We start from the raw sequence: 23,490 nt of genomic DNA, 5'->3' as shown, positions 1-23,490 counted from the left end.
GTCACCCTTGTTTTGCAGTAAACTGAAGTACAGAAATGTTAACTCATCCAAAGTCACCAAGCTAGTAAGAGTGGCAAAGCAGAGATTTAAATCCAGGCAGACTATTCCAGTATTCGTTTCCCTAGTCATTCCTTTATGAAGATAAAGGAGCCAGGAAGGTCAGCACAACCACTGTTGCCATAATTGCTGAACTGTTGGAAAGCAGGGTCCTATGTGAACATTAGCATGAGCAGGGCTGGCTTCAGAGGCATGCCACCTGCATAGTTGCAAGGACCACTTGCACTTGCTTTAATGCCTTGCTGTTGCCATTTTGAAATACTTAATACTTTTAAAACAAAGATTCTTGCATTTTTATTTTTCACTTGTACCAGCAAATTATGTAGCTAGTTCTGTACTTGGCAACTGAACTGTAAGAAAACTTGGAAAGGGACCTTCAATGTCCTCCTTATGAAAAATCTGGCAGACAGAAAAATCTGGCGGAGACTTTCTTAGTCACATGGTATAACTGCCTGTGACCTGGCACTGAGAGTAAAACACATTTTGGTCATTACAGAGCTGGTAATTCCAAAAATTCTTAAAAGGCCATTAACAAGTCACCTAATCATAAAGAAAGATGTCAAACTGTACCACGATGAAAAACTGTTAAATACCAAATGAAATGGGCCTCACAGTGAGGTCTGGTATATGGGGAGATCACTGGGCAGTGACTGCATTTGCTCAAGGAACAACTTTTACAGTGACTAGAGCAGTGCTGAGTACCCTGCAGACCTCTAAAACCACTAATCACCTTGAGTAATATGAAAAACCATGTCCCTATAATTAAACTGAGAAGGAAGGAAACTAAGGATTTAATCCTCATTCATTAAAAAATAAAAGGTCAACACGTTAAATATAATTTACTTTCCACATCCAAACATAAAAAGCATCATCATATAAAAAATTTAGAAATCATCATGCAAATTGCTAAAATAGATAAATCACATAAAGACAAAATTGATGAACTTGTAAAAACTAAGCATTCATCCCATCATGACTTTACCAGATGTGCAACATTATGTAGTTACTATTTTTTAAATTGATTATTTAAAAATAATGCAAAATTATATACTTTTTAAAACAGAAAAAAAAATCATGTCTAACCTCACTTCCCTAAAATGGCAACTATTTTCATTTTACCTACATCCTTCATATTCTGAGATATATATATATATATATAAATATATGTATATATATATATTTTTTTTTGTACCAGAGATCGAACTTGGGTCCTTGCGCTTGCGCAGCTGACGGCGAAACCACTGAGCTAAATCCCCAGGCCCTTGATATATATATTACTGAGAATGCTACCTTGTGCTCACCTGTGTAGGAAAGGTGAACACGGCACCCACAAACTGCTCCATTACCCTTGGGTTGCTAATGTCTAATATGAGGCAGAATTCTTGCCTCCAAAGGCTATTGCCCTCCCATCAAAGGTCCTAACTTTCTCCTCTCTTTCTCTGTTCAAGTAGAACAGAGAATTAAACATGGAATTAAAAATAAACAAAAATTCGAGAGTTCTTCTTTTTCAGGGTATCTGGAAAATGGAGTGTAGAGTACTGAGCTTTGAAAATCTGTTCTTTCTAGGAAACTGAGCCATCCCAAGCTGGTTAAATTCTATGGAGTGTGTTCAGAGAAATACCCCATATACATAGTGACAGAATACATCACCAATGGCTGCTTGCTTAACTACCTGAAGGGTCATGGGAAAGGACTAGAACCATCCCAGCTCTTAGAAATGTGTTATGACGTCTGTGAAGGCATGGCCTTCTTGGAGAGTCAGCAATTCATACACCGCGACTTGGTAAGCCAAGCTTTTGGAGGTCCAAAAAAGGAAAGGAATTAGTCCACAGTTCCCACCTCCAAGGATGGAGCTGGGAGGGACAACAAGGAGGGCACCTTCACTGTTACTTTGCTCACTTGTGAGTTGTGTAAGCAATGCACTTTTATATGAAAAAGTCACAATTTTAAAATAAAATATTTGCAGTATGGAAAAAACAGTCAAACAAGTCTTGAAGACTTGTTTAGCACTAGTTAGCTGTGTTGCAATGGAAAGAACAGATAGAAAGGAAAAACTGGACAATTTACTGTTTCTCCAAACCGTTGAACTCAAGATGTCCTTTACTCTGAATAGAGCTTAGTGCTAATGCTGTCATTTAATACAATAATTGAGGGCGTGGTGAAATGTGTGTGTGTGTGTGTGTGTGCGCGCGTGTGTTTGGGTTGGTTGGAAGAGTGGAGTATTGTGTGTGGTATTCACTGGAATTTATTTATCTTCAGAGATTTTTCTCATTGATCAACAAACATGGCATGTACATTAGGCTAGTACATTGCAGCACTTATGTCTTCAAGGCATCTGTTAATGTACAGTAGCTAGTGGTGGAAAGGGAGCCCCTCGACATTGTTCCTCTCTCTCTCTCTGATAAACTAAGGCTCTGTGTCTAAAGTGTAATACTTTCATAGTGTCTGGCAAGGATGGATGCTTGGGTGAAGACTTATGGGAATACATGTTCATTTTGAAAAATTGAACATTGCAATTGACAAAGAGACAACTTCAGAGCATTTGGTTTGTGACAAGAAATCTTAGATTTTGCTGAGAATTCTGCTGAAAAGGAGGGAAATGTCTGACTCTGATGTCAGAAGATTCTTAGTCACTTTTATTACATGGCGATTTTGTTTTTTCCCCAAAGGCTGCTCGGAACTGCTTGGTAGACAGTAATCTCTCTGTGAAAGTCTCTGACTTTGGAATGACGAGGTAAACCAATGATTTTCCCTATCGATTTATTTCTGATGTTTTGTAGTAGAGAGCTCTAACACTGATGTGTGTAGTTTTTCTATTATATCCATGGGATATTTTCCAGCATTGTTTATAATAACAGAAGATTGGAAACATTTTACACAATTAAATACATTGTTATTCTATAAGAGGGAATATTAGTCAGTTATTAAACAAAATGCTGCAATAGAAAATGTAGGCCCCTGAGAAAATTCTCACCATCTACTCTCAAAGTGAATGTCAATACAACAGAAACCCAATTTTGTTCAAGGTACATATAAAGAAAAAAAGAACAGAAAACACAAGCAAAAATATATCTTGAGTGACAGAATTATAGGTTATCTTTGAGGTGGGTTTCAGAGTGATTTCATTTTTACTTTCTTTGTGTTTTTCTGTATTTACCAAACATTCTGCATTCAAGTTTTGCTGTTTTCAAAGATATGTTTTCTAAATGTTTACAAATCATAAGTAGCCTCTAGCTAAGCTGACGAATGAAAGGAAAAGCAAATACAAAATACCAAGACATTCAGCTGAGACTTTGAATGGTTCTATGTCCTTTGTCCGCTTCTACCATCACAGAGCAAGATGGCCAGCAGTGGTCGTCCCGTTTCTCACTGCATTGACGTTTCCCCTTACAGGTATGTTCTTGATGACCAGTATGTCAGTTCGGTAGGAACAAAGTTTCCGGTCAAGTGGTCAGCCCCAGAGGTGTTTCACTACTTCAAATACAGCAGCAAGTCAGACGTATGGGCATTCGGTAAGGAAGTAGCCACACAAGGTCCAGCCCTGTTTCATAAGCTGGCTTCCACAATAGGAAACCACAAGAGCTGCAACATCCATTTTTTTTTAAATGCCATTGAGCATGTACAAAATTATACACATAATGTGAGACAAGCAAGCCATTGAAGATGATGACTTACTTTCTTGGGCCAGATGTTAGGATGTCTTCCACACATTGTGTAATTTACACCTTCTCGCATTTTCTCATAAAATCAAAGGTTATGAAAAGTTTCCCAGTGAAAATTTCAAACAGTTTTTTAAAAAGAAGTCATTACAAACTAACTCTGCATTTACTTAAAGTCCAGAAAGTTGAAAGCCTTAAAGTGAAGTCATTGATTTTCTACATGAAAGTAACTGTGATAACTACTCCCTTCTGGGTGAACCAGTTCTTTGAACATCCCTAATGTAAACATCAGACATGACTGGATATTCTATTTAGCTCTGTGTTAGTCAGCTTTCCACTACTATAACAAATACCTGAGATAACCAACTTAGAAAGAGAAAAGGTTTGTTTTGGCTCACAATGTTGGAAATTCCAGCCCATGACAGATTGATCCTGTCACTTTTGGGCCTGTGTTGAGATGGCATGTCATGGCAGGGAGCGCATGGTGGAGCAAAGCTGCTTATCACATGTTCTTTTGGCCAGGAAGCAAAAGGAGGAAGAAGAGGGGCTGGTGTCTTGTTATCCTCAAGGGCACAACCCCTATGGCTGGAAGACCTCCCACTAGGCCTTCCTGTAAAAGAGTCCACACCTCCCAATAGCCTTTAACTAAGCCTTTAACACACAGATCTTTAGGGGACATTCAAGATCCAAACTCTAGCAAGCTCATACCTCATGTCAACTGGTCTCTCCTTGTTAAAATTTATATTTTAAATCAGGAGTAGGCAAACCACAGCGCAGGACCAAACCAGGTAGGCTGTTTCTGTAAATAAAGTTTTATTAACACACAGTTATGCCAATTCATTTTCATATTGTCTATAGCTAATCTTGTACTGCAACAGCAGACTAGAGTGACTGCCACATATACCACATGTCCCACAAAGCCTAAAGCGCTTATTATGCAGCCCCTTACTGAAGAAGGGCTAATTCACATTTAATTAAAGTCCACATATGTTAAAATTTAGTAATTGGTCTGGGGATGTATGAAGCTCAGTAGGAGAGCATTTGCTTAGCATGCACAAGGATTTGACCCCCAGTGCTGCAAAAATCAAAACAAAAACAAAACCAGAATTTAGTAAAAGTAATTACAAAATGAAAACAGTTCTTAAATCGTGACTCTGTAGATTGTGAGGTGTTTTATGTTTATGTGGTGACAATGTCAGTACTGTTTTCAATCACTGTCGGATGGGTCCAAGGTAAGTAATTTAAATTATCATCAGGCTTTAAAATACATTAACTATGATAGAGACCTACTTTGTGCCTGTCTTAATCTATAACTACAATTTGATTTACTGCTTGACACCTACATGGTGGCTGAAAAAAGGAAAATTTAGTAGCCATTTACTTTTCTATGTGATACAATTTTTTAAAATAGCTATTCCCCTTGAAAAAGTGTTCATTGTAAAAGAAAAGTTATCTTCAGAGATGTATGCAGAAAAATGTATGCAGAAAAGGAAAAAAATCACAAACTACTTCGGTGAATACATGATGTCATTTTGTATTGACTAAATTTGGTCCCCTGTCAAAACTAGTTTCAATATCCATGCGTCAAGGGATATGCCTAATGAATAATATTTTTAAAATCAGTGCTCTCATTCAATAGTCGCAGCTTGTTTTTGATAAGACAACAGCATTCCCCAGCTTGCTTTTTCACCTTATGTGACAGAACTTGGCCCCAGGTATTTTCTGGCTGTTAGCAAATAATAAATCTATTCTTAAACAATCTGACCCCAGTGGAGGTACTCAAAATGAATCAGGGGCTCTGAAAGCAATTCCCAGAGAGGAGCCCCATGGACATTTTGAGCAGCAATGTTACCCTTGAAATAACTGTATAACCTCTCAAAGAGAAAGTTGTGAGAGAGCAGCATTCTTTTGGATTATTCTTTTGGAATGTGTGGGTTTAAAAAAGAAAAGATTATGCAAAGAATATGCCCCCAACAACTTATAAGGTTAATTACTTTATTATAAATATTTTACATAAAATCTGTAGTCTTAAAGTCAAAGAAAGTTTGAAGTCAAGGCCTCAGTTATGGTTCTTTCATATTTCTGGTTTTTGGAGGCTTTGAACCTGTCTGACTGTTGAAATTCTCTGTCCTTGGACAGAATAGCATCACTCTGACGACACTTAAAATGCCCTGGCACTCTTTGAAGAGTGCTCCACATTACATCTTGCTTAATCCTCATGGCAAGTCCACCAGGTGTGCATACCCTTTTACAGAACATGGGACCTGAGGTTGAGAGGAGTTAAGGAACTGACCCAGCCTGCAAGTGGCAGAACTGGGCTTCAAAGGCCCCGTTTGCTTGACCCCATCCTCTTGACCACCATGACCGAAACTGAGTTTCTTAACCTGGAGTTCACAATTCCCCGTGAACAGCCTGAGACTGAACCCACAACTGCTGTGCATCCACTTCCACTTTCCCATGGAGCGAGCTGGTGGTTTGACCAGATTCCCCAAAGGGCTCCTGATGTATAAAACATTTTCAGTCTGCAGCAACAGGAGAAAGGGAGAAGTCGTCAATGATTTCATCTTTAATTTTCCACTGAAAGGTAATTTGATTGTGTGAAGTTGTACAGAACTGCTAAAGCAGAAGGAAAAGAGGGGCCAAGGACATCAATGGATCACTCATCAGGGGTGGCCTCGGGGCTCACTACACAGTTTGGTACCACTGTGAGGCCAAGGAAGCCCCAGCTGCCTTCCTGGAGCACATCAAGGACCTTGGCCCCAAGTGGCTCCCTCTACGGAGCCATGCACAGGTTTACAGCAAGCTTACACAGACGGGTCTCAGGAACGTGGGGGAAGAGACTCTGGGCTCTCTACTCGATCCCCACCTCACTAGAACTCATTCCCCAGGGTCCCTTGCTCTTCCAGACTGTGGTGTGGCTCTCATTCCACCAACCCTGTACCTTCTGACATCAGCTTTCTTTTTGTCTGCTGCTGGTCTTCGGTGTGATGCAGGAATCCTGATGTGGGAGGTGTTCAGCCTCGGGAAGCAGCCCTATGACTTGTATGACAACTCCCAGGTGGTTGTGAAGGTCTCCCAGGGCCACCGGCTCTATCGGCCACAGCTGGCGTCAGACACCATCTACCAGATCATGTACAGCTGCTGGCATGAGGCAAGTGCACCCCTTGAGTGAGCTGGAGGGCTGGGGGGCTGAGGGGATCCAAGGTGGCCTCTGCATCACCCCAGGGCCAAAACTTTTTTGAGGGAAAGTACCTGCTACAGGAAAGGCAGAAATGGCCCCGTTCTCGAATGTTTGAAGCCTAAAACAAGCAATGCAGGTGATGATGAATTCCTGAAAAACTTATGTCCAGCACTCTTCTAAGACCTTTATACATTACTACCTCGTTTATTCATCAGAAACCACACTATGAGCCAGCCAGGTGCTGTTATCATCACTAAAACTAACAGGAGAAGAAATAGAGGCCCAGAGAGTGTAAGCGACCCGCCCAAGATCACAGAGCTTGTAAGAGGCAAGCTGGCTTAGCTCCAGGGTCCCTGTTCTTAACAGCAAGGATGTGGAGTCTCTCTCCTCAAGCAGAAAATGTGTAACAGAGGACATCTGACCCCGGGGAGAAAGTACACAGAAGACCACATCCCATCATCTCTCCGCCTGCCTCCCAAACACTGAACACAAGCATTCCCTTCAAGCAGAAGATAGGGGAATCTCTCACAGGGAAGACGTGGAGCTAAAGTTGCAGAGGATTAATTTGTAAAGCATCTACTATGTTCATAGAATTCATGAAAGATGATAAGGAAATATGAGGCTCCATTTTTTACCTCCTTGAATTTGAAGTCTTTACACATACACACACGTGCACAGGCTTGTGTGGGCGCACACACAGTGCAGTTGAAAATACCAGGCAGTTTATAAGTATGCAACCAAGTTAAAAAGATAGACAAATAGAAGAAGAGCCCAGAGGAGAGAGAGCAGTGTCCTGAATACATCGGTAACCGAGCCAAATCTGTGTAGGTTCCCTTAGTACATGAGTTGAGGCCTTAGCAAAGGGTGTCCAAGTGAGAAAGCACACACAGGTGTGGAGGCAGGAAGCAGCACAGAGGTCTTGGCTGGAGCCACTGTTGGAAGGGCTGAAAATAAGTTTAGTCCAGATTCTGAAAGCTGAATGACAAGAAGAATGTGCATTTTGTTTTTCATAGGCAATGAAGAATTATTCTTTGAGCTTATGTATGTGTGTGTTTTCTTGTTCCTCTTTCTTACAGAACATGTGGTGTCTGAATTGTTCTCTTGAGTGTTGCCCACTAGCCATATAGGCAGCTATGTTTTCCTCACCAAAGGAGCGCATTATCAACTTTTGAATTTTTGCTAGTTTGGTAGATAAAAATGGCAATTTATTGCAACTTTAATGTTTCTCTTCATTATGAGTGAAACTGAGCCTCTTTCCCTATTTTAAGGGTCATTTGTGTACCTTTCTTAGAACCATCACTCCCTTTTTTCTTATCAAGTTTTAAGGATCTCTTTATAAATTAAGAATATTAAGATTTGATTTATGGTAGGTATCAGTTGTCAATATTTCCCAATATTATCTCCCAGTTTATCACTTATATTTTAATTTGGCTGATGGTAGCTTTTGTTTGGGCCATATAAAAGTCTTTTTAAAAATACAGATGAATACACCTGATTTTGCTTTTACTGCTTCTGAAAATTAAGTCATAGTTACCTAGGTTTTCCCACACCCAATTTATAACGGAGTTCTCCTAGATTTTTCTCTTGTGCTTTCATGGTTTCATTGTTCTCTATTCAAGTATCTGATCTAGTTTGTGTTTGTTAGGGTGTACAGTACGAAGTATGGCACCAAATATATCATTTTCAATGTTTAACCAGTTGTTGGAAGCACTGTTTACTGAAAGACCATCTATCCCCAGTGAAATGCCTCCCCAGTATTATTCTAAGTTTCCGTATGTATTTGAGTTTATTTCAGGAGTTTCTCCTCTGTTCTGCAGTCTCTCTATACATGTGCTAGCGCCACGTGTTTTGCTTATATAGAGACTTTATAATATAGAGAGATCTTCTAATTATATAGAGACCTTATAATACTATGTACCCTAACACCCCTTCCCCATTACTCATCTTTCTTTATAGTTTCCTCGCCACTTTGCATATTTTTGAAAAAAATCTATAAACTAAAGGATCAATTTGTTTAGCTTGAAACAAACTCATTTAATTTTTGAGGAGGCTGTATTTAGTTTTTAACTTGAGAAATTTGATATTTCTGATGCTAATATCCTATTCTAGAACAAAGGATGCTTTTTTAAAATACATAAAAGTGCATTTGTACCTTTCAACAGTTTTTGAAAGTTTCCTCATTTTTAGAGAGTATAGTTTTATAGTATTTTATTTTTATGCTGTTGCTATTATAAATGGACTTTTCTCCTCCATGATATCTTCTAATTGGTCATTGTAAGTATATGTGAAAGCTATTGATTTGCATGTTAATTTTATATCCTGCTCCCCTGGTGAATTCCTTTTTTGTTTGGGTTGGTTCTATCATTGATCATCTTGGGTTTTCCAGGTATAAATTGTGTCCTGTGCAAATAAAGATAATGTTACTTTTTCTGCTCCAATTCTTGGGGTCTAATTATTCTCACTTTTTGACTACACTGTTAATACCTTCAGTGTGATGTGAAGCGTGGTGAGTGTAGCATGTGCGCTTGCCTTGTTTCTGACTATAGCACAAACGTCTGCAGTGTCCCCATGTTTTAAAAGTTATCACCTTTAGGACCAAAGTATAGTTTACATTTTTTCTTTTTAATCATAAATTTCATCATCTAAAACATTGGATTTTTCTTTTATTTAGCTTCCAGAAAAGCGTCCTACATTTCAGCAACTCCTATCTTCCATTGAACCACTTCGGGAAAAAGACAAACCTTGAAGAAGAAATTAGGAGTGCTGATGAGAATGAATATAGATATTGGCCAACATTTTCATTCTTTTTAAGGAAAAGTAGCCAGGCGCAATGTAAGTTAGCTAGTTCTTAATAGTGTTCTGTGTGTTGCTTGTTATATTATCTGGAAATGAACAAGGTAGAAAACAAAAATTCCATGAAATTTAGGTCAAATTTGTAATTTTGTTTGTACTGCTCTTAATATAACACTTCTCAGCCTGTAGCAGAAGTAGGTTTTCATATTGCAATATAGAGAGGGTGTATATCATGTGTAAGGCTTGAGCAGAATTGAAAATTCCTTTTTGGATACTCATTCTTTTTTTTTTTTTTTTGCTATTCTCACCATCCTGATAATTAAATATACTATCTAAAACAGAAATGTGGACTTTTGCATTCATATTTCAGTGGTCTCAAGCTTTCAGATACATGCAAATCATGCATGTGGAGTTTGTTAAAACACGGATTCCTGGAAAATGCCCCCCACCCCCAAGATTCTGATAGAACAGGTCTGAGTCTGGCCTTTGAGTTTTTATTTTTCACAGCTCCCAGATGTCGCTGATGCAGGCATTCTTTACTGTCCTAGGACACCTCATTATGTGTTATATGGTCCATAATGCAATCCAAATGATACGATTCTCATCTGATATTCAGATTAGAACAATGGTTCTTTATGTCAGTGTGCATACAAACATAATATTAAAGTTAAATAATATTATTACACAATATATTAAATATGTCACACATAGTCAAGAAACATAGTGTTCAATTTAAAATCTATTAAATAAATGGGGATGCAAGACATCAAATTTAGCTCATTCATTTAATTTCTTGGAAAACATAATAAAATTCTGCAGATTTTGAGTCAGCAATTTCATGAATCTATCAGCTTCTCCACTAGACTTCTGGCAATCTTGATTTGGTACAGTGGGATGGTCTTAAATTATTCAGTCAATTCCTCAGACGTCTATGTTCCCAAGTATGAGACTGAACATGAGACTGAAACAGTCCCTTTTTATTGAAGACAAAGTACTCTGGCCCATGGCTGAACGCAAGCATTTTAAGGGGAACATGAGAGTAAAGTAAAACTGTCTGTGATGACAAAGATGTAACATAGCCATGGTTAAGTTCTGATAAGTAGTGAAACCCATTAATTTAAACAATTAATATGTGTTAACAATTATAATAATAATAAAAGATTTGATGAGTTTATTACAAAAAATATGCTGACATACATTTTTGATACCTTTTTCCTTAACCTTCACCTTAATCATTATCAGTCACAACTCAGTGAAACCGTGGTCTTATTTCTAGGATTGAAGACAATGTTTCTTTCTAATCATATTAAACTCTTGAGTTTGGGGCTTGGGGGCTTCTGCCTCACTTGACAGCTACAGTTTCTGTTTCAGTCTTCCATCTTAAAGATATAGAAGTGCTATTTTAGCTTCTCGTGGCTATTATAAAAGGCATTTTAGCTTTAAACTGTTCCTGGGAAATTCCCTTCTTCAGAGCCTGATGTTGAGCCCATAGATGTTATCTTTTAGATTTCATTGTCTCTCTTATAATGTCAAGAAGGGAGAGGGAAAGTTTATGTGAAGGTTACTATTATAATGACACGACATCCCAATTAAGTCCTACTGCTATTTTTCAGATATAAGTTAATAACCTCCCCAAGAGACTCTTTCTCATCCCACTTCTTCTCTCCCCTATCAGCTAGCTTAAATGTTTCCTCTTGCTATTTGTTTCCTGACATTTAATGATTCTTTCATTTCAGAGAGAACCAATACTTGATAATAGTCTTCTACTTTTAACAGAGATATATGAACTTCAATGTACAATGGAATGTAACTTTGAAAATAATCACTAGGGCATTTATACATTCATCCATTGATTTGTTTAGTATTTCCCAAGTGCCAGGTTCTTTCCTGCCAAAGGGAAAAGAAGGTCCAAGTGACACAAACCCCAGTGGGGTGGGGCATCAGGCCTGCTGCTCTCTCAGATGTTGTCCAACAAGAACTTGTACCACACACTGCTGGCCTTTCTTTCCCTCTTCAACTGTTTCCTTTCTTCCCTTTATTTTTCTATATTTGATCTTTGAAAAATAATCTGCTTTATAACAAAAGTAATACATGCTTATTGCAAAATTTCAAATTATACAGAATTATTTGCTATGAAAAGAAGCCAAAGCCTTGCTTAGAAGCCTGGCTCCAAAAATTAAGTCAAGCACGAATTTAAGGTGCTATGAGAGGTTTATCAGAAAATAAGTCCAGTGATGCCAGGAGGAGCCAAGTAAGGAAGAATGTTTGTACTATCTTAAAACACGCATAATGACTTTTAAAATGTGCTTCAACTGTGCTTTATGGTTATATGTACATTTGCTGTTATAATTTTAAACCAAGAATCAGCTTATACTTTCTAAGGAGTGAAGAAAAAGGCAGACTTGTGATAAAAATTTTCCCAAAGGACAAGTCAGAGAGCAACTTCAGATAAACCATTTTCTAGGTGAAATCCAAAAGTCAAAATTCATAGCATATAGACTTGAGTTGATTAAGAGGAAGATTTCAACGTAATAGACTTGAGAGTGGGAGTATAAGGAGGAGAGATTGGACCGAAGGCCCCATCTTTAGCTAAATGGGGGAGGGATGGATCTCACATGAGGGAGAATAATTCATTGAGGGACATCACGGAAGAAGAAAGCAGCACCTGGCCTAATCATGTCAACTGAACCCCATAAAAATAGTTACATCCTCAGGAAGGAAACAGTCAGAGAATAGCTTCAGATTTCATAAACAAATGTTCCTCAGGTCTCTGAGCTCCACAGGAGCCTTTCACATTTCTAACTTCATTTCATCCTTGCTTCCTTTTAGCCCAGGGATCAGTAAAGTTACCCTGTAAAAGACTTTGTAGGCCATACCATCTCTGTCAGCCACTCAGCTGTACTTTGTAGCAGGAAAGCAGCCCTAGACAATATGAAAATGAATGGGCATGGTTGGGTTCCAATAAAACTTTACTTATAGGCACTGAAATTTGAATTTCATATCATTTTCATATGTCCTACAATAATACTCTATTTTCTTTCCTCAACCATTAAAAATTACAAAAATCATTGTTAACTCACAGGTTATGCAAAAACAGATAATGATCAAGATTTGGCCCATGGGTCATAGTTTACCAACTCCCACCTTTGCCTTCTTTGTAGAGTCTCCATCCTCTCAGAGGATGCTGTTGCATTAGTGAAGGACCACAAACCTTACCTGGTAGGCAAAATGAGGACTTCACTGGTTAAAAAAAAAACACAAGATTAAGTCAAGGAAATGAGCAAGTTTTCCTAATTTCTGTGCTGGGCATTGTTGGCAATGAAACAATGCAAATAAGGAGAAAATGCTATTGTATGTTGCTCCAAGCTATGGGCCCAATGAATGGCAAGATGGTGAAACATATAGTATTGAGGAAGCTTGAGTGGAGGGACATGGATCTCAGGCAAAGACAGAAAAACTCTTATTGCTACCTGAGTATCAGATAAAATGAAAAGATGCTGAAGAGCCTCAAGTTACCCAGCCCCATTTGATTATCTTGAGGCTACTTTACAGGGGATTCTGAAAGTCATTCTGCCCTGACCTAGCTAATCTATCCACTATTACCATTACCACATTGAATTTATTAAGTGCAAAGTCAGTATTGTGGCCATTATTCTGGCCACAATATAATATGACTTAATGGGTAAAGCTTGGATATGTTAATCTATTTAGTGTAGTTTTAATCAGTCTCCAGGTATGTAGTAGATGCTGTGCTCAGAACTAGGCTAAGTACTCTGAGAAATATAAAAGCACTTCTAGGGTACTAGGTTTGGTTCCTAACTTGGCAATGATACATTCAGAATACAATTCTTTTTTAACTGATTTTACAATTGCTTTGTCCAATAAAGCAATTTGAAAATTTAGGATACATTCGAAGTCATCTGGAGGTCAAAGGTCCCAGATAGTCAGGCAACAGTTTCCTCTATAGAAGTGAAGAGAAGATATAATGGACAGAAGTCCCGGTACATAGATATGCAGAAGACCCCAGGAGTGTATACATCTAATAGGTGTTTATTGAGTGTATGCTTTGTGCTCAGCACTACTCAGACAACGTGGGAGAATAGAAAAGATGTAAGAGATCGGGTTCTCACTTCAGAGGGGGAACATTCAGTTGCAATTTCCAATCACTCTACAGTTAGAGAATAATGAAAGCGAGTTTCAGGCATGTTCTGGGGGATTGTGGAGGCACCTGTGCTAGTGCTAGGGAAATGTTGGCCAAGCAGCTTGAAAGTGAAAAGGCAGTGTCCCCTGTCCATGCTCTGGATTCTCTTTTCTTCTTTCTCTAGCCCTGCCACCCTGAAGAAGGCATGGTCCATTCAAACATCACTGTGGGCAAATTACTGTAGAGCTTGAATCAAGTTGGTGTAAATAAAGCATGTCATCCTTCATCCTTCTCACTTGGATTAAGTAAAAGTGAACAGTGGGTCTCATCTCAATCCCTGCAATCCCACCACTTTACCAGCACTGATTTTACACAAGGTCCAGCACCTGCTCCTGTGACATAGAGACATATCCTTTTTGCTTTCCAACTCTAGTTATTCAGCAGACATTTGCATTTCCCCTATCTCTGGACAGCCCGGGAGGGAGGCCAAAGACATACTTTCTCTTTTTTATTCTAATATAGACATGAGGAAGCAGAAGAGAAGTCAAGTCCTGAGGCAGAAATAAATACTGAAAGCAAAAACAGTAAAGATACCCACTCCTCAGTCATATGGTCTTCGGCCAACTTTTCCTGAACACAGCCATAGTTTTGATATTTAATGACATCTTTATAATTGTATATTTTCTATACCATGAAATTAACATTTACTTATAATACAATCACCTCAGGAGGAAAAAGACAGATTTTTCTAAAATGAAGTCTGAATATCCTCACTGTTTTGGAATCCTATATTATTTTCTCCTTTACCAGTGTCTGCAGAAGAGTAAGGGTTTTCTTCTCTTTTTGTTCGATTTTTCCTGTTAAATAAAACAAAGTCACCTTAATACAGTGATGTTGGAAGGACACTTTTCACTGACCAAACTGATGAAGATCAGAAAGTACGATGGCACTGGGTTTGGGTTGAGGAAAAAGCTTTCATAAATTGGTGATATGAGTATACACTGATTCACCCTCTATTGAGAGCAATTTGGCAATATTTATCAAAATTAGAAGCCACACTGGCTTTGAGACAGCTTTCCCACTTCTAGGATATACCTTGCAGCTATACCAGGAAACACAGGGAACAAGCCATTGCATCATTTTTATAGACATAAATATTTGGAAACAACTTAAAAGCCCAGCAACAGAGGACTAGTTAACAAAATTACAATCTATCTATAAAATGGAAAATCACGTTGTCAGAAAAAAAAGGGAAACTGTACAACTAATATGGAAAGATCTCTAAAATGTATTAAGTGGGAAAAAATATGCAAAACATTGTACATAGTTTGCATGTACTACAAAAGGATATATAGCTATATACAGAGGTGTCTCAGTTCACAAATGGTTTTGTTTGTGAACAATTTGGTTTGCGAACAGAAGCATTTGGCAAAATTTTGGTTTTGTTTGTGAACTTTGCATTGGGTAAGGAACATGACCATGGCAGTCTTTCCCACATGAACATGAACGTGGCCATCTTTTCCAGAATCGTGGAACAAATTAAGTTCGTGAACTGAGGTACCACTGTACCTCCCAGAAACTGATAATTTTTTAATTAATTTTATTGGTACAATTTAAATATACATAACAATCACATTCATCAAAGGAAATTCGTACCTGTACATGGTATATCTTGATTTCTTTTTCTCCCAATCCTCTCCCCTCCCTTCAATCCCCCTCCCCTCCTTATTTACAAAAGCTTTGTTTCCATTTTTTCCTTCTTTCGTCATTTTTTTCTTTTTCCTTCCTTTTTCCCACCTGCCCTTCACAGTTTCCCTTTCCTTTTGAACAGTTTCTTCCTATTTCCTATTATCTATTATACATTTTGGTTCCTATTTACTCTTTCAGTTTCTCACACCAGATAGACAATGTGATATTTACACATGTGTGTCCGATTTATTTCACTTGAGTATAGTCTCAAGTTGCATCAATTTAGCTATAAATGTCTCAAGTTTATCTTTCTTTATGGCTGCATAGTACTCCACTGTATAAAAAAAACCCACATCCTTTTTTCATTGGTTGATGGGCATTTGGGTTGTTTCTGAGATTTAGCTATTACAAACTGTGTGACTATAAACATGGGTGTGCATATATCATTGTGGTATGATGCTTTTAATCCCTTCAGGAAGATACCCAGCAGGGGAACAGCTGAGTCAAATGGGACCTCTAATCCTAATTTTTTGACGAATCTCCACACTGATTTCCACAGTGGTTACACCAGTCTACACTCCCATCAACAGTGGAGAAGGGCTCTTTTTCCCCACAGCCCCATCAGCATTTGTTGTGGCTGATTTCTTGATACTAGCCATTCTTTCTGGAGTGAGATGGAATCTCAGCATTGTTTTAATTTGCATCTCTCAAATGACCAGTGATGTTGAACATTTTTTAATATATTTATTTGCTGTTTCTACTTCTTCATCTAAGAAGTGTCTGTTCATTTCAGATGCCCATTTCTGGATTGGGTCTTTAAGTTTGGGGAGTCTGATTTTGTTCAATCCTTTGTATGTTCTAGATATTAGTCATTTATCTGAGGGACTACTGGTTAAAAAATTTTTCCCACACTGTGAGTTGTCTCTTCACTCTGTTGGTGATTTCTTTTGTGGTTGCAAGAGTTTTTAATAGGATGAGATCCCAGCTGTTGATTCTTTGCACTATTTTCTGTGCAGTCTGGGTTTTGTTCATAAAGTCTTTGCCTACACCTATGTCTTCAAGAGTTCTACCTAGTCTATATGCCAGCTGGTTTAGTGTTTCTGTTTTAATATTTAGATCTTTGATCCATTTTTATTTCAGTTTAGTGCACGGCAAGAGATATAGGTCTAGTTTTAATCTTCAGGATGTAGAAAGCCAATTTTTCCAGCACCACTTATTAAAGAGGTTATCTTCCCTCCAGTGAGTGTGTTTGGCCCCTTTGTCAAAAATAAGGTGGCTGAGTATGTTTGGTATTGTTTCCGCCTCTTCTAAGCTGTTCCATTGATCCTCAGGCCTGGTTTGGGGGGGGGGGGTGTTTGGGTTTTTGCTAGTACCATGCTGTTTTTATCATAGTATCTCTGTAGTATAATTTCAAGTCAGGGATTGTGATGCCCCCTGCTTTGCCTTTGTTGCTCAGAATTGTTTTCACTATTCTAGGTTTCTTCTGGTTCCAAATGAATTTTAGGAATGTTTTCTCTAGTTCTGTGAGGTACACTAATGATATTTTGTTTGGGATTGCATTAAATCTGTATAACAATTTGGGGAGTATGGCCAGAGAAACTGATAATTATGATTGGCTTTAGTAAAGACACTTGGAGGCAAAGGATAACACAGACTCTTTATGTGTCCTTTGGCATTTTAAAAAACTTTAACTATTCAACTATATTTCTTAGTCCATTTCTAATTTTTTTTAAATGAAGCTATTTGGGAGAACTAAAAATCTCTATAGTGGATAAAATTAAGTAAAATAGATTAATACATGTAGAGAGTCACTCAAGAATATGTTTAAACAACCTGCAGTGTGGACAGTTTTTGGGTCCTATAAAATGTTATTAACCTATTTCATAAGCTCAACAAACATCAGTTCTCTCTCAAAGGCAGAAAACAATCTATTGGCAGAGACTAGAAATGAGATTCCAATGAACTTCGATCTTGAACTCAAGAATAAATTAGAGATTACCTGACCATGAACTAAGTTGACACGGAGTTTGAGCTCCCTAAGGAGGAATAAAGATGACTAAAGGGCAGCAGTTTGAGGCAAACCTCAGAGCTCATTCTTGAATGACTGGACAGTTTAAGCCCATCACCAACCCAGTCTCGGGGTCATTTCCAGACTAAGGGACACTTGGCGTCAAGGACAATTCTCCAAGCCCATCCACCCCTGCTGGGCTTGCAGTGCCTCTCTGCAGCAGGGAAAATGCCCTGTGGCAGGGATGAAATTTACTAGAGCACTAATAAACCCCAGGCTAGATATCTACTGTGTGGGCTTGCTAGGAAGGTAAAGTGCTGAGATCGTCTGGTAAATTTCTAAGGAATGCATCAGAATATTTTTAGGTGAAACTTGCCCAACTAATTGGCCTATCTAACCTGCCATTTATTGCAAATTTTCCAATTAGTACCCCCTAAATCTTTCTGTTTTAAGATAGGTAAATCTAGGAAAGAACACTTACTTCCTCCGATCTCTGATCCCAGTGATGATTAGGATGACAATGCCAACCAATACCAATCCCATCACAACTCCAAAAACAATCAGCCATATGGTGACAGGCGGCTGGTAAGGAGGTCCAAGTGTTGGCTGAATCCCCAGAAACTCCAGACTGTTATCATCCAGGCCAAAAATGTCATTGATACGACTCCGGGACATACTATTCTCAAAAGCAAAATGCAGTAAAGAGGACATTTAAGGCAAAATAAAATTGTGTATAGTTATTTACTTCTTATATCTTTGCAGAAAGATTTGATAAGGTTTATCATAAGAATGCATCACCTAAAATAACAATGAAATCAAAGTAGATAATCAGATCCAAATAAAGATAGGAATTTTTGACAATTATGTACCTTTTATACCTTGCAAGATAAATTAGGTTTGTCAACAGCTTGATTGGAAAATTGAGTTGCAAATGTGGAAATATGCAAATGGTGGGCGTTTGTTCATTTCTGACTGCTGTGTTTTAAAGGCCAAGTTAGCATATTTGGCAATTTCCCATTTGTCAGCGTGTATCTACAGTCACTTTATATAAAATAATGGGAAAGGATAATTAGATAGCCCTCACACCCTACACCCGTCTCTGTAGGAAAATTTTCCAAATAAAATGGTTGGTATTTGGCAGCAGCATTGGAAGTAACACAGGAAAGGAACCTTTGCCATTTCTCCAGCATTCTAAATTTCATGGAAGAAAGAATGAGGATTATTTAAAACAGCAACAGTGAAATGGCAAATATTCTGAATTGAAGACCAAAGTTTCTGGCATCACATCCTGCTATCCTCGGGAATAGCCTAGGTCCAGAGGCTGCAGTCCACCAGAGAGGGCAGGAGGTGAAAGCAGAATTAATCCTGTAACCGCTGACAACCTCAGGAGCTCATTTCTAAAGTCAAACTGGAAACAGAAAGTTTGAGATTCCCTTGTAGCTTGCAGCTGCATATCCAGGAAGGCAAGGCTTCTTCATGATGATCTCAGCCAGCATTTTTTCCCTAAGACCAATACAAATCTTTTGGAGGTAGGGAGTGGGTCTCTGGGCATGGTTGGCTCATACACCCCAAGCAAGCCAGATTTTCTAGGCACACCCTGCCACCAGGTCTTAGATCTGCTTTCAGAGGTAAACAGGACTCGTTGATGCAGCTCAAGAGGGCCATCTAGTGAACTGCCCATTAGCAGGAGTATATTAAGCCGCCCTCCTCCTCCTCCTCCTCCTCCTCCTCCTCCTCCTCCTCCTTCTTCTTCTTCTTCTTCAACAAGGGGCACCACCTACAAAGTCTATCCACTCTCCATTCCTGTTGTCTTGTGGGAAAAAGCCAGAGCAAATTAAATTATTTCTTCTAAAAAGCTCACTGCCCATAGTAATACCTTCACCTAATGTGGAAGCCACTCAATGTCCGAGGAACCCTATTGCCTAACTTGTTTCAGGCTTTGGGCAGTTAAATGAACCCTACCCTACTTCACCGTCCCTATAGCAAATGATGGCAACACCTGCCCGTATCTCCTCTGCACTTACGTTTGTCCTGCATGCTAGCCAGGCTGCCTTTACCAACACCTACTTCTTGCCTGAAAGCATTGTCAGACCACAATATATGGCCTGCCTGCAGGCCAGAAATTCTGGGGATTAATGTCACCTAGAAGCAGTTTCCAACCAATGACTGATGAGAGGTGATGGATAAATATCCCAGCTCCCTCAAGCCTCTGATGGAACTACTCAGGTGCACACTCTACCTTCTCCAGGGTTGCCCAACAGGATTGAGCTCTAGTTGCCAACAGTGATAACTTGCTTGATAAGGTCTATTGTCTTCCTTCCCTTCTCATTCCTGTCCACATTTTCCTACCAGTGCCTTCCAAATAAACTTCTTGTATTTAAATTTTTGTCTAAAGGCCTGCAACTGGCAGAACCCAAAGCCAGATAATTCCCTTCCCATTGGATTCTTCTGGAATTAAAACTCAAATTTGTAGAACAAGGTAAAACATGCAAATGACTCAGAACAATGCGTGCCATACAGAAAAAGCACACTAAATATCAGCTACTGTCACATTGGTTAATCCCTTTACCTTCATATAGTTTGAAAGTAAAATGTTACCTGATAGCATCTTCAACTTCACTCCTAGGAATGATGTCAGTTATATTATTAGGTGCAGTGACAATGAAGATGAAGGAGATTCTTGGTGTCTCATCACTCACCCATACATCCTCCGCCCTATGGAGAAACAAAAGAAACATCAATCCTTGTGGCACCCAGGACACAATAAAGAGAGTGGAGGCTTCCCCTGCTGGCAAAAAGATTAGGAGAGGATCAAGGGACAGAGAGACACAGAGCAGGGCAAAAACTTAAAGGATACAATTTTTTTTAAAAAAAAATCACACTGCCTAAAGCACACAAAATTAACTACATAAAAGTTTGATATCAAATTTTAGCACTATCTGTTCAATTGTGATGTAAAACTCACATTTTTTTCAAGGATAGAAAAAATATTCCCGGGATCAAGAGAATCAGTAAGGAATCATTGGTGAGCCAGGATTGTGATGAGCTTTGTTACAGTTTAGATCTAAAATGTCCTCCAGAAGTCTCACATGTTCAGAGTTGGCACTTCTGGAAGGTGATTGGATCATGGGGATGCTGACCTCATGACTGATGAGTTCAGAGCTGAATGAATGGGCTATCAGGAAATAGGGCCCAGTTGGAGGAAATAAGTCACTGGGGCCCTGCCTTTGAAGGGTATATCTGGTCCCCAGCACTTCTCTCTGGCTCTTGCTCTCTGGCTCCCATGAGGTGAGCAGCTTTCCTCCACCAGGCCCTTCTTCCATGATGTTTCTGCCTTGAAGTCAGCCAATCATGGACTGAAACCATGAGCCAGAATAAACCTTTTCTCCTTTAAGTTGTAGGTGTCAGGCATTTTATTCCAGCAATGGGCAGGTAACCAATACAAATACAATGGGCAGATTTGCCCAGTACTACAGACAGAGATGGCGTGTTTACACTCCCTAACAGGCCCCATCCAGCAAAAAAATGTGTTTCTTTCATGGGTAAAGATTTTTTTTAAGTAGCTGTTGACATATGACATGACAAGATTGTGCTCTCATAACTATCAGAGTGATCCTGCTTCATATATCTGCTTAGTGAGATCTTTATTGACCATTTTAGTTAAAATTGAACTCCACCACACACACACACACACACACACACACACACACACACACACACATGAATATAAGCCCAGTGAAGGCAGAAATTTCTATTTCCTTGTCTTTCAGTGCTCAGATGGGCAAGGGCATTTAAAGAAGAGAGAACTGATAATTAGAACAGTGTTCTTGCCATCTACAAATCAAATAAACAACAACCATCTCTAAATGGAGTGACACAAATTCCAGGATGCCAAAAAAATTCAAAAGTTGTTAGGAGGCTTTCCTTAATTTCACTTGAAGAAAGATTAAGCAGACTATCTCCTCGGACTCTAAAGGAAAGGAATTGCTGGTTGAAGATGTTGAGAACCTAGAAAATGAACTCACCTGAAAGGAACCATCTCGTTTTTTACTTTTAAAAAATACTTTCTCATGGCAAATGCAATAGATGACCGGAACAAGTACATTTCATTAGCATTCCATTGGTACTGCAAATTCAGAAGAAAGACACTGTTCAGTAGGGATCATGAGGTATATTTAATACCTGATATTCCTCAAACATTATTGCTAACATTCCATTGGGCTTGCTAGTCCTTTCATTTTAGTTTTATCTAAATTGGCATAAGCACCCTCAGGCGAGGTTTACAGATGGGAGTCAGCCCAACGATGGTTTTGCTTAAACTGTCTGTACTGTGTGGACAAAGTTTTACTTTAATAGGAAGCTCTCAAATACATCTATAAGTGTAAAAAAGAAAAAATTTTGAAATTCAAAGAAAAATAACATGTTGTAAACAACACAGTAATCCATTCTTGTTCTCTAGTCCTAAACATATGGCTTGCATCTTTGCATAGCTTTTGAAAGACTATCATGAAATAGGAAGATTGTTCAAAGTTATACCAACAGTGAGAATCTTTGTTAATAATTAAAATGTTTTATGCAAAAAAGATATAGTATTATTAGGAAATGAGTTGAGAGACAGATTTGCAAATGAAAATATATTTTTTTAAGATCATGATACACAGTGTATTCACCAGTATTATTCTCCAATTATTTTTATGAAAAGTTATTTTTTTCATAGAATGGCTTTATAGTTTCTTTATTAATATCTACTTGTATTGCATTAAAATAAAAATGAAAAAATTAAAAAAAAAAAACTCTAAGAGTAGAAAAGCATTCACTCTTTCCTCCAGCAGCTGGCGGTAGAGATCAATGAATGGCACCTGATTTGCTTCTCCTTTCCCTTTCATGAAAAAAATAAAAGTATGTAATAGGATTTTGTAAAGGATTTGTTACACTCACCTCAGCTTAGTTTTACTCAGGCTTGGGGAGGAGGAAGTTAACCTCCATAGTAATAATAATATCATTAATATTGCTACTAATATTCTTTATACTATTTTCAGGTTTTAAAACTTTTTAAAGGTTGAGTTCTCAAAACAATGCCATATACCCAGTTGATGTTCACCATGAAATAGCTTGAACTGGGCAGATATTCTGGCCCAGATGAGAACATGTGCTAAAAGTCCAGGTCTGGGCTTATCAAAGCAGTGTTGCTTAGTGAATCAGCCTTAGACTGTTCCACCATCAAGCCCTCTGAAGACTATTTACCAATCCCTAGCTGCATGAAAAGAGAACCTCAGCACAAATGTCAAGGGAGAAAAAGATAATCGGGAAAGATCCTGACTTGATCTTTTCATTTCCTTAGTCCTGTGCCATTTATATTTTGACGTCTTATTTATCTATGAAAGTTGTACTAAATGGGTTTTTTTTTAAGTCTTGAATAATATTTAACTTTTGAGGAAAAGTAAGGGAGTAGAACACATTCTTTGGATCTACAGAATGAGACAACAGTTTTCTACTGCACCTTGGACTGTTTTATCTGATGGTCCCAGGTTGACTTCTAAACCTGCAAAGCCTTGGGGTTACCACACCCGACTCAGGCCTTTTATCTCTATTTGCCTGGGACTACCTGTCCTCTCCCTTTTCCGATCAAAGCTGCTACTATACTTCCTCAGACTGGGTCACCTGAGAAGGGGTCAAGAGAGAGCAATCACTGATTAAATTAATTCACATAAAGGTGTAATAAGATTCTTCAGTAAAACAATTTGCTACCCTATTATGCATTTGTAAGTCAGTGGTTCGAATGCTGCTGGTCGGTGGACCACACTCTAAATAAAGCCACAATAGAACAGATCTACTAAAATAAACAAATGACTCCTACACATACTGCTTCTAAAAACAAACCTCTCAAAATATCATGTCCTTTTTCTCCACTACAAGTAACGGTGATGAGAGAATTGGAAGATTGGATATTTGATATTTAAGG

General features: G+C 38.5%; 2 protein-coding genes across 10 annotated transcripts in view; one reads left to right on the top strand and one right to left on the bottom strand.

The window, feature by feature from the left end:
• Bmx (BMX non-receptor tyrosine kinase) overlaps positions 1 to 10,024 on the top strand; it is an 80,969-nt gene extending 70,945 nt beyond the window's left edge. For 5 of the 8 annotated variants that reach the window (XM_087193713.1, XM_087193708.1, XM_087193707.1 and 2 more), the window contains 5 exons: positions 1,624 to 1,840; positions 2,727 to 2,791; positions 3,451 to 3,569; positions 6,710 to 6,867; positions 9,569 to 9,817. In XM_087193713.1, coding sequence (XP_087049839.1) covers positions 1,624 to 1,840; positions 2,727 to 2,791; positions 3,451 to 3,569; positions 6,710 to 6,867; positions 9,569 to 9,643 — 634 coding nt within the window. In that variant the 3' untranslated portion in view covers positions 9,644 to 9,817. Of the gene's footprint in view, positions 1 to 1,623; positions 1,841 to 2,726; positions 2,792 to 3,450; positions 3,570 to 6,709; positions 6,868 to 9,568 lie in introns of all 8 variants that reach the window. The other 3 variants (XM_087193710.1, XM_021245312.2, XM_004866092.3) reach the window with 1 other exon arrangement.
• A 432-nt stretch (positions 10,025 to 10,456) lies between these two features.
• Positions 10,457 to 23,490, bottom strand: part of Ace2 (angiotensin converting enzyme 2) — a 46,500-nt gene continuing 33,466 nt past the window's right edge. The window contains exons 16-19 of one of the 2 annotated variants that reach the window (XM_004866100.4): positions 21,554 to 21,654; positions 20,127 to 20,243; positions 18,010 to 18,204; positions 10,457 to 14,688 (exon numbers count right to left, since the gene is read on the bottom strand). In XM_004866100.4, the coding sequence (XP_004866157.2) occupies positions 14,580 to 14,688; positions 18,010 to 18,204; positions 20,127 to 20,243; positions 21,554 to 21,654 (522 nt within the window). In that variant the 3' untranslated portion in view covers positions 10,457 to 14,579. The remainder of the gene's footprint in view (positions 14,689 to 18,009; positions 18,205 to 20,126; positions 20,244 to 21,553; positions 21,655 to 23,490) is intronic. The other variant, XM_087193706.1, reaches the window with a different exon arrangement.

This window comes from Heterocephalus glaber, unplaced genomic scaffold, assembly GCF_053883595.1.
Source record: "Heterocephalus glaber isolate CG9 unplaced genomic scaffold, H.glaber_assembly_v1.0 deba00001594, whole genome shotgun sequence".
NCBI classification, from domain to species: Eukaryota; Metazoa; Chordata; class Mammalia; order Rodentia; family Bathyergidae; genus Heterocephalus; species Heterocephalus glaber.
Note: the sequence above shows the minus strand (reverse complement) of the source record. Positions and strands in the feature narration are given on the sequence as shown.